Source organism: Meles meles, chromosome 11 (assembly GCF_922984935.1).
Source record: "Meles meles chromosome 11, mMelMel3.1 paternal haplotype, whole genome shotgun sequence".
Lineage (NCBI taxonomy): Eukaryota > Metazoa > Chordata > Mammalia > Carnivora > Mustelidae > Meles > Meles meles.
In genome coordinates this window covers 3,983,393-3,995,268 of record NC_060076.1, presented here as the reverse complement: position 1 = coordinate 3,995,268, position 11,876 = coordinate 3,983,393, and the positions used below count along the sequence as shown (strand labels likewise).

Genomic DNA, 11,876 nt, shown 5'->3' with positions numbered 1-11,876 from the left:
ATGACAGATTTAATACACAGCTATAAACAAGAAAATGTATCGCCTAGTTTTCCCACTTTGCTTCACATAAACATACATGCCCCTCCAAAATGGAAAGCACAGTTCCATGGTGAGGTCAAGGGTTCGTGAGTACACTCCATGCACTCTGGTCTCCTCTCCATTAGCAGGCTTTGATTCCAGTCACGTCGCTTATCTCCCTCACCCTGTAACCTTTCCACCCTTCCCAACTGCCCTTCATTTTTCAAAGTATCACCCTGGAGCGAGAGTCCATTTTCCCCGTGTGTATCTGTTCCGTCAGAAACCCCTTGCGCAGCAGTGGATTCAGAACAGCTACGTATCGGAAGATCAGTAATTCAACTAATTATGTACAACATCGCCTACACAATACAAAGGCAATACGGGATCATCTGAATTCTCAAAATGCTTTATACCTTTTTGGTCTTTTCGGGATTGTAATTGTATACAATCTGGCTGCAAGTCACCATATCATCCAAATATGACTCCGGTTCTAACTTGGTCCTTAAAGAGTAAGAATATATAGAAATTACTGAAATGAAGAAAAACAAAAAGGAGAAAACCCTATTGCAAGTCAGTTACAACAGACTTCCTCGTTGAGGTTATATGACTGAACAAACCTCACGGAGCTGTTCCGTATATTCTGGATCTCTTTATTGTAGCTCACATTGTTGATAATGGTTTGAAATGCCTCAATAGGATCGATACGTTGACCCCAAACCTTGGATCCGAGGCGATCCAGAATCACCATGAAACAGTGTAACGCTGGCCAGAAAGGATCCACACTGTCATCTGAAACACAACAGAGTGATTGCCGGATGACAAAACCATCAGAAAAAGAAGAGAATGAAGCATTCTTTATCTGGGTAGCAACAAAACTGAAAGCAAAGCAGCAAATTTAAAATAAAGTGCTGCCAAACACAGGTTTTTAAAAGCCTGGTAGACTTGAAAGTTAATTTTGCATTTTTTCAAGCTATATATACACCACTAAGAAAGTTTTAAATGGGGAACAAGCTGAGATAATCTAGGTAAACTCACCTCTCTCACCCTGTTTGCATACCTGAAGCAATTTTTCCTACGGAACAAAGCGCAGGATACAAGAAATTCTGGTTTAGCGTGATCTGAATTATGTGTGCCATGTGACTGCTGTAAAGGACTGAATCCCTTAGCTAGCATTAGGCTAAGTAAATACACACCCCTTCATCCATCCATATCTCAGTGTGGCTTTGTTACCTACTTTTCATCCAAACAGCAGGAATTCCCATTACTGAGAAGCTCTTGCCTCCAGGCCTTTCCCTCTTCTCTATCAGATACGCAGTGGCAGGAGACCGCCCCACTCAAAGGCCTTCAATTGCTCCTTAATGTCTCCCAAGAATTCAAAGTCCTCTGTCATGCTCTTACTTTTAAGATCCTATTCTAATGTTTCTTTCAGCTTCATTTTTCAGACTTCCATAATCATACCTTATCTACAGCAAAAAAGGCTGGCTTCTTCCCAAGTAAGAACCAGAATGCCTTCCCTATCAGCACCACCCATCAGAATCGTCCTTCCTCAAGCCCAGCTCAAATGCTCCTACTACACCAAACTGGTCCCTTACTCTTCTCTAGCAGTCTTCTGACACAGGTGCTCCCTCTCTATCTCACTGATAGCTTATCTGGTCACCCAGAACTTTCTGCTTTGTTTCCCTCAGGACTCTTAAGCTCTACTTGGTTCCTTTCCTGCAGCTGACACAATGTCTCCTGGCCAGTAAGCTCTCAAGAAAGGAACAAAGCCATCAGTTGAAGACCATTATGAAAGGCTTCTTAAAGAGAGGACTCTTATTTTGAAGAAGGTTAGGGGAGCTGGATTAACGGAGAAGACAGAATTGTATGGGAAAGGCACAAAGGAATGAACGACAAATGTAGTAAACACTGGTAAATGAATCAGTAATAACTTTAAGAATAATGTAGCAGGAAAATGTACGTGATCCCAAAAAGTAACACGGGGGGCGGGGGCGCTGGGTGTCGGGTGGTGGCAGCCGTGGCCGAGGCGGCTCCAGGACGAGCAGCAGGAGCGCCATGAGAGGCGCCAGCTCCCAAAGGCAGGGGGGATATGAAATTAATAATTTCATAATTTCACCCTTGATATTTAACTAGTTCATCGAGATTAGAAACATTCAGGGGGTGGTTCGGGGGAGGGGTGTTGGGAGAGGGGGGTGGGGTTATGGACACGGAGGGTTTGTGCTATGGTTGGTGCTGTGAAGTGTATAAACCTGGCGATTCACAGACCTGTACCCCTGGGGATAAAAACACATTCCATGTTTATAAATAAATAAGTAAACAAATAATTAAAAAAAAAAAAAAAAGAAACATTCAGGGACACCTGGGTGGCTCAGTGGGTTAAAGCCTCTGCCTTTGGCTCAGGTCATGATCCCAGAGTCCTAGGATCCAGCCCCTCATCCGGCTCTCTGCTCAGCAGGGAGCCTGCTTCCTCCTCTCTCTCTCTGCCTGCCTCGTGATCTCGGTCTAATAAATAAATAAAATCTTTAAAAAAAAATTAGAAACATTCAGTACAGATCTTTCCTCATCAGCTTGACACAACCATGAGCACAAGAAAGTGAGGGTATAAAAATAAATATTACTACAAGTTTTACACTGTTTTCTAGACTCTCTGAACAGCACTGTCCAAGAGTGCTTTCTGTGCTGATGGAAATGTCCTTGACCCACACTGGGCAATACAGTAGCTACCGGGTATATGCGGCTACTGAGCACTGGAAACACACCCTGTGGGACTGCAAAACTGGATTCTTTATTTAACTGTAATTAGTTTAAGTTTAAATAGCCACATTTGGCTAACAGTTACCATGCTGGAAAGTGGAATCCTAGAGAACCAAAGTGAAAGGAAGAACCAGGAAAAAGGAAGACACTGAGACAGGGAAGGCTTTCTCCACAATTTTAACTATCACGTCATTAGAAATGTATCTGCCAGGAGCACCTGGGTGGCTCAGTGGGTTAAAGCCTCTGCCTTTGGCTTGGGTCATGATCTCAGGGTCCTGAGATTGAGCCCCACATCAGGTTCTCTGCTCAGTGGGGAGCCTGCTTCTCCCTCTCTCTCTGCCTGCCTCTTTATTTGTGATCTCTGTCAAATAAATAAAATATTTAAAAAAAAAATATATATATATATATACACACACACACACACATACACATATCTGCTAGTCTTGATTCTACCACTAACTGGGCATTTCAACATGAAGCAGTAAGTTAACTTTCCTGGGCTTCAGTCTCCACTTTTATGAAGATTAAGGTACTGAAATTTAAACTCTAAAGGCCCCTTCCAATTGAAAAATCTGAATCCGTGATTTAACCATACAGACGTTCCCTCTTTTGTCCACACCATACACCCAAATTCTTGCAATGACACTAACATTTTCCATCCCAGTATTCAAAAGCATTTCGCAAATAAAGGTTATTACCATCTGCTTGCCTCTCCATGGTGTGAAGTATTGACTGCATGAAATCATTCTGTTTGTCTGAGCCCAGCAACAGTGAGTCCATGGCCTGCTCCTCCAGAATGGTCAGCAACATGCAAATACCTGTAAGATCACTGGCAGTTTTCTTGACTTGATTAAAAAACATAGCGCTCATGCCCTCTCTGGCTTAGTTGGCAAAAGAGTAATAACAAGGTGGTAAAATGAAGCAAACCAGTATCCAGTTCCTCACTTAAGTCTGAGACCGTCATACCCAGCTGCTCCCAAATAACAGGGCTTTAGACTGAGTTGAAAGTAAAAGGAGGAAATGGTACAAACCTGGTTAGAAAACAATTTCTAAGATGACTACCACACAATTTTTATTTCCTCAAATCTAAGGTGCCTTCAATTTTAAGATCCCCATATCCTGAGTACTCATCACTATCAAATAGGACATATGACTGTAAGACTCAGAGTAAGTAAGTAGGGTAGAACTGTTCTGGGTCAGTATAAAACTGAAAACCAAAGCTATCATCTCTTTCAACCAGGAAATATTTTACAGATGGGAAAATCTCTTTCAAATATATCAAACCCCGCTAAAATCAACTGCTATAATAATGTTTTGTTATATGCAGTATAGCTTTAAATAAGAGAGCTGCCATACTTGAACATCCACCTCTTACAAAGATGGTTTCTAGGATAAACAGTGTTTAAGAGCAGGATGTGTAATGACTCAGTCAATTTTAACAACAGAACAAAAATTGGGAACCATGAAATCCTGGGTCAGGTCACCAAGAGATCACTTCCGTGGCAGGATACTCATTAGGAATTCTAGAAAAACGGCACTGTAGCTGTGTAACGCAACACTTACCCAGCCAATAGTTTTTGTAGTTGGCGGTGTCATACATGTGTGAGGGCAGAAGCATCAGTTTCCCCTTCTCGAGGACCGAAGAAGTATAAATGTCTGGACTTTCCAAAAGCCCCAACTCAATGACTTTAAAAAGGCAAGTCAAAACCTCCTGCAAGTCGTAATAATCATCTCTGTCCACTTTTCCCAAATTTCTTGCCGTCAGGATAGCCCAACGCCGAACCTAAAGGCATAACATGTTCACTACTTTATGCAACAGATCACTGTCTACATGCAGCAAGACCCTAATTAAGAAAATAGGGTTCTCTACAGATTTTTAAAGACCTGAGATATTAATACATGCAATGCATGGACCTTATTTTATCCTGATTTGAACAAACTAACCCTAGAAAAGCATTTCTGAGATAATCATTTCGATTAATTTAAACAACGATCAGAAATATATAAGGGTACCTGGGTGGCGCAGTCAGTTTTAAGAGATCAAGCCCCGTATCGGGTTCCCTGCAGGGCGCCTGCTTCTCCATCGCCCTCTGCAGCTCCCCCTGCTTGCGCTCTCTCTCTCAAATAAGAAATAAAAATTTTTCATAAAAATAAAAATATATCATATTTACTTTATATATAATAAGTATATATATATATACTTAATATATATATATTAAGGAATTATTTTAGGTGTGGTGATTTTTTTTAAAGTCCTTGTCTTTAGAGAGATACTGCAGTATTTTATGGATGAAATGCATTTCTGTGATCTCCAGTATCTAAGAAACAGGAATTATAAAGGGAAGAAAGTGGACAACACCATGACTAGGCTGATCAAAACTACCATAACCACGAAGGGCAAATGCTATGGCTTGCATCCGTACACGACACTCTGAGAAGGACATCACGTCACCTTTACGGAGCACCCCAGCTGGGAATACACAGCCTGACTCGAACAAGCGAACAGCAGACAGACCCCAAGCGAAGAGCATTCTGTTTTTTAAAGGGGCGGAGGCAGGGATGACGGCATACTTCGGAAATGTCATGGAAGACAAAGGCTGGGGGAACAGCAATCCAGGTGAAGGGAGACTCAAGGGACGGAACGACGTGTAAGAGCTGATCCTGGCCCAGATACCCGGGCACGGCGCGGACACGCTATGGACAACACTGGAATGCATGGTACGACGGGAAGACGGACGTGACCAGGTCAGTGCGAGATTCACGGAAGCCTGTAACACTGTCCTTACAGGAAGAGAAGAGCCTCTTCCTGGGAAACACGCATGACGGATTTAACGGTAAAGCACAGAAGGATGCAACCAACTTCCAAATGGTTCAGGAAAAAAGGCCGTGTCACTTGAAAGCAAATGACAGAACAAATGGGGACACTTAACAATTCGTGAATATGGCTTAGGGTGATACAGGTATTTCCTACTATTTTCATTCTTGAGATTTTTCTGAAAGTGGGACTTTCCAAACAGTTAAAAAACCAGACCAAACCTAGGGGCTCTGTGCGTACCTGTGCGCCCTGGTCACCACACTCCAGTCTGGCGGCTGTGAACAAGTCTGACTCCGTTTCCTCATCTAAGAAACGTGGGCTGTAAGGTTTTAACGAGTTCACATCTGGGAACCATGCAACACTGCACCCAAAACACAGCAGACCTGAACATTCACGGTCACGAAGAGCCTCTATCCAAGAAAGCGGTATGTCATGTAACACTAGGGACTGTCCAGACGACGCGAAAAGGCACAAGCCGACTCCGCACAGAGACCGCAGGCGGTGAAGGACCCCAGCTGTTTGCAAGGTCTTGCGTCGCCTTCTCTCTTGGGCACGTTTCTAGATGGACAGGGAAGATACCGTCGCACTGTTCCGGTTTTATTCCTGTCACCAAGCAGCGAACTGCAGCTCTCTCGCACGAGTCTTTTCTCCGGCTCCTTTAAAACCTTTGTCTGTCGTGTCCTGAACTACTATGACAGTGTGCGTTGGTGTGGCTTTTTCTTTCATTTTTCCACCTCAGAATCTGGAGAATGCTCCTGTGTTTGTCACGGACTCTGAGAAGCAACGCGCCACTACCATCTCTTCATTCGGATTCTTCCCTTCGCCAACACAGGGCAAACGGAGATCACATCTTCCCGCTATTCCTGCCTCCAGCTTTCCCTCTCCATCCCTTTGTCCGTCTGCTTTCTAAGCAACCTGCTTGTCTTCCAAATTCATTAACCCTTCAGACACACCTAACTAGCCATTCAATCCATGTAAAATGCTTAATTTTATGTGTTTCATTTCTACATATTTTAACCAAATCTTTAAAAACTATTCCTGGTCTTTGGACCGTGAGTTTTCAAGTCTCTTTTATTGAAGCACTTTATATTCTGTGTCTGATCATTCCAGTAAAGAGTTCTTTGGGTCCCCTTTCTTGCTTCTATTTCTACTCACACACAGTGGTTCTGCGGTTTTAAGATTTTGCCGTCTTCAGCTGGGACGTGCCTGTGGGAATCTGGCAAGGACTCAGTTGACGACGTGTCCCTCTGGACAGATCTGCAATGGTTTCTCCAGTACTGAGCAAGCAAGCCGACAGGAACTTCTCGTACGAAGAGAGGGCTTCGGTTACAATTTTCAGGGAAACCTTTTTTCCTCACCCAGATTTCAGAAACAGACACATTTCTGTCACCTGTGAATTATTTTCTACTACCTTTTGACTGAGAGATGGCCCATCAAAAGTCTGTTTTATGGTAGAGCCTCTAACTCCCTATCCCAATGCCTTAATAAACATCTGTTAAACCCAAATTCCGTCTAAATTTGAACATTCCTTTGAACACCTTTTTTGGATGAGGGTTAAGGAGTAAGACCTCAGAATTAAGACTACAACCTTTTATTCACGACAAACTTTCATCTTTGGTCCATGCATAACCCATTTTTAATTTTTATTATTAATGCAACATGTATCCATAAACTCCTCATCCAACACAGAAACTAAGGTCCCTTTCCTCTAACACGCATCTAACTATATGGGGCCCTCCCCCCGATTCTTCCTGCCCCTTCCAACCTGAGGTCACCGTCATCTCCAATACCATATTCTTCATCCTCTTGCTTATTTTTTTATACAGTTATGGTACCTAGCTGTAAACATTGGTTTTGTTTTTAACTTTATAAAAAGGGTTTCCTCCGGGGCACCTGGGTGACTCAGTGAGTTAAGCCTCTGCCTTCGGTTCAGGTCATGGTCCAGGGTCCTGGGACCCAGCCCCGCACCTGGCTCTCTGCTCAGCGGGGAGCCTGCTTCTCCTCCCCACACCCCACCTGCCTCTCTGCCTACTTGTGATCTCTGTCTGCCAAATAAACAAATAAAATCTTTTTTAAAAATTAAATAAATAAAAAGGGTTTCCATCCTATACATCATCTTTGGAAACTTTATTCCACTTACAATGTTCTATTACCAGGATTCATCCATTTTGTTTCGAGTCGACTGTCTGAATTGCTGCATGATATTCCCATGTGAAGACCCTTCACAATTTATTCACCGAAGGCTGCTTGCAGGTTTTGGTGAACTCTGAGTGTGCTATGGAATTTCTTCTGTGTGCCGCCTGTTACAAATGTTCAAAAGTCTGTCTCTCACATATACACTCAGGTAGGAAACTGCCAGATCACAGGACAAAGGAACGTGCAAAAGCAGACGAAGCCAAACTAATCTCTGAGGTGTTGCCCCAATTTGCACTTCCACCAGCAACGAGGTCCTGCAGATCCACATTCTAATACCTATAGCCAAACTAGTGCACGCTACAGAACTCTCCCTGTGGTCTTACTACTTCCTTGTCGTTAATGTCAAACTGTCCTTCATATGTCTATTAGCCACAGAAATTCCTCTTCTGGGAAATGCCTGTTCAAGTCTTCTTCCATTTTTCTTTTGGGGTTTTGTTAGTGTTGCTTACAGTTTCTCCCAACTTGTAACTTGTCTTTTCACTTCAAGATGTCTTTTGATAAACAAAAGTTCTTCATTTTGATATAGTCACGTTTATCAGCCTTTCTCTGTAACCAAAGCCCAATGCTTTCTTTTTACGAAAGCTTTCCTTCCCCGCCCCCCAAAAAAAGGCAAGCTTTCCTTTCCTTAAAATCTCAGTTATACCTTTATTTTCTGCCAAGAGTTTGACCATTTTATTTTTGACATTTAATCTATAGAGTTTTTAAATACCTGATGTTTTAAGGATGGGATTTAAAAATGTGATTTTCTCCATAGAGATACCTTTGTATCATTTCCACTTCAGTCCTTCTTTGCCCATTGATCTAACACATCATCTCTAGCAAATACCAAAGATTTAAATATGAATGACTCTGTCTGCGTCTCTATTCTGTTCCACCGGAGTCTCTATTCTATTCCATCTATTGATGCCTGCACATCAATATCACACTGTCTTTTAACTATCAGAGCTTCGTAGTAGGTCTCCCTCATTCTCAGAAATGTCCCGGCAACTCTGGATCCTTCCTCTTCCATATATGTATTTTAGAAACATCTTAACATGATACATTAAAAACCCTGCTGGAATTTATTTAAAAAAACTCTGAATCTATAGATCAATCTGGAGCAAACAGACACATATGAGTTTTCTTAGTTATGAACACAGGGTCTTTCTTTACTTATTTAAGTTCTTTCATGTGTTAATTCAATTTTTTAAAAAAAGATTTTATTTATTTATTTGACAGAGAGAGATCACAAGTAGGCAGAGAGGCAGGCAGAAAGAGAGGGGGAAGCAGGCTCCCCGCTGAGCAGAGAGCCCAATGCAGGGCTCGAGCCCAGGACCCTGGGATCATGACCTGAGCTGAAGGCAGAGGCTTAACCCTCTGAGCCACCCAGGCACTCCTCTTTCATGTGTTAATTAAGTTTTATGATTTTTCCTGTAGAAGTTTCATATCTTTGTTAGATTTATGCCTGGGTAATAATATTTTCTGAACCTGTAATAAATGGAAACTTAACTTTATTTTTGGCTGGCTGTGTACAGAAATACCACCAACTTCTATAAATACTTCAATCAGGGGTGCCTGGGTGGCTCAGAGGGTTAAGCCTCTGCCTTCAGCTCAGGTCATGATCCCAGGGTCCTGGGATGGAGCCCCGCACTGGGCTCTCTGCTCAGCGGGGAGCCTGCTTCCCCCCTCCTCTCTCTGCCTGCCTCTCTGCCTACTTGTGATCTCTGTCTGTCAAATAAATAAATAAAATCTAAAAAAAAAAAAAAAACTTCAATCACCTTGTTAGACACTTACTTCTTAAAACTTGTAGATTCCTTGGGGTTTCCTATGTAAATAATCTTATTGTTGCAAATTATGTCATTTTACTTCTCCCTTTCAAATTTTAATGCCTCTAATTTCTTTTTCTAATTTTTACTGCATTGACCAGAACTCCAACCTGACACTACAAAAAGTGGTGATAGTGAGTACCTTTGTCTATTTCGGATTTTAAAGGGACTGCTTCACTAAAAGTTAGTCAATTTGGATAATGTTTCCTTTAGATTTTTTTAAAAGATACAACTCATCAGCTCATAGAGTTCCCTGCCATTCCTAATTTGCTAAGCATTTTAAATCTGAATGGTTGCTGAACTTTATCAAATAGTCTTCCTGCATCCAATCAACTATATGAGTTTTTAACTTGTCAGTAAGGTGAAATTCTATTTACAGATTTTCTCATATTTTACGATTTTTGCATATTAATGACCATAATTTACCCTTAATGTGTTAACTATCTTATTTTTGTTATTATATCTTATTATTTATGTTTTTGTTATTATGTTGTTATTTATATGTCATTACTGGTTTCATAGAATAAATTTAAGAGTATTCCTTTTCTGGAAGGACATCATAAAATCAGGATAATCTATTCTGAATAATCAGCTCACTAATTTTGAGGCTTTCTTCTTTTCCATAACTATTTCAAGTGGGGCGCCTGGGTGGCTCAGTGGGTTAAAGCCTCTGCCTTCGGCTCGGGTCATGATCCCAGGGTCCTGGGATCGAGCCCCACATCGGGCTCGCTGCTCCGCAGGGAGCCTGCTTCCTCCTCTCTCTCTGCCTGCCTCTCTGCCTACTTGTGATTTCTCTCTGTCAAATAAATAAAATATTAAAAAAAAAGAATTTAAAAAAAAAAAAACAAAACTATTTCAAGTTATAAATTTCCCTGAAAGCACTTCCTTTTACTACATCCTATAATTTTTTTATGTGGCATCATCATTATGATTCAATTCTGGGTATTCTTAAGTCTTGACTTCTTCTTTAACGTGTTAATTTCAAAATGTGGAAACTCATTTATCTTTTCATTAACTTCTATCTAAATTGTGTTATGATCACAAATCATGGTAGTCCTTGAAATGCACTGAAACATTTATCATGGCTTGGTTTTGCTCACTTTTGTCACGTTCAACGTATACTTGAAAAAACGGTTAGATGCCCAGTTCACTTACATACTCATTAGGTTACCTTTGTAAACGACCTTGTATACATATTCCCTTACTCACTGAGTTCTTTATTGGCCTACTGATTCAATAATGAAGATGAGGACATGAAAATCTTTTACAACGATGAGTCTACTATCCCTTCTTGTAGTTCTACAAATAAATGCAACAGTTATTTGAGCCTATTTTAACCAGCATATTGTTTAAAAATGCTCTATGATCTTGAACTGAATTATTTTATTATGTAATAACCTTATCCATCCTTAACCAGATGTTTATTTTATTTGATATTACAACAGCTTCACCACTTTGTTTAGGTCAGTATTTGCCAATTAATTGTTTTTCCAACTCCTACATCAACCTTTTTGCACCCTACGTTTGAAGTGTTTGTCTTAGGAGCTACGTGGACTTTGTTATCCAAGCTTTGTCTTTTTATTTTTTATTTTTTTTAAAGATTTTATTTATTTATTTGACAGAGAGAGAGAGATCACAAGTAGGCAGAGAGAGAGGAGGAAGCAGGCTCCCCGCGGAGCAGAGAGCCCGATGCGGGGCTCGATCCCAGGACCCTGAGATCATGACCTGAGCCGAAGGCAGCGGCTTAATCCACTGAGCCACCCAGGCGCCCCCAAGCTTTGTCTTTTAACTGACAAATTCAGCCCACTTCTCTTAAATACTGATATTTTTAAACCTGTCTGTATGGATGAACTGTGTCTATTTCTTTTAAAGCAGTTTCTATATAAATTCATCATTGAAGACAACCCACTGCCCAGCTCCGCCCTGAAGCAGAAGAGAACCTAGCACGCGCGCTCTCACCTCTCTCGTCTCCTCGCCTGCCAACCTCCTCACACTGACGCCACCTAGTCCAAGCTTTCACTTTCCTTTGAATTTCGTTTTTCTTTAAATAATAAACTTTATCGCAGTATCCAATCAACTTCATATGTTCCTGACAACATCTTCTGAATTCTTCTTTGTTAAGGATTTCATTCGACAGTCTCACACCAGCAGCTCAAGACTCTCAACCACTGGTCACTTAAGGGACACTGCAGACTCGGTCACAAAGCCTGTGAGGGCTTCGCCCAGGTCCTGGCGGCTTGGCTGGACCTGCTTCCTCTACTGCTACGCAGGTGTAAAAAAGACCAGGCCCG

General features: G+C 41.5%; 1 protein-coding gene across 6 annotated transcripts in view; it reads right to left on the bottom strand.

The window, feature by feature from the left end:
• SETX (senataxin) overlaps positions 1-11,876 on the bottom strand; it is an 82,733-nt gene that overhangs the window by 59,570 nt on the left and 11,287 nt on the right. For all 6 annotated transcript variants that reach the window (XR_006820693.1, XM_046022019.1, XM_046022018.1 and 3 more), the window contains 4 exons: positions 4,333-4,552; positions 3,468-3,587; positions 636-807; positions 432-519 (listed from right to left, as the gene is read on the bottom strand). Coding sequence is in view for 5 of the 6 variants with exons in the window: in XM_046022019.1 (XP_045877975.1) it covers positions 432-519; positions 636-807; positions 3,468-3,587; positions 4,333-4,552 (600 nt within the window). In the remaining variant the exon portion in view is untranslated. The remainder of the gene's footprint in view (positions 1-431; positions 520-635; positions 808-3,467; positions 3,588-4,332; positions 4,553-11,876) is intronic.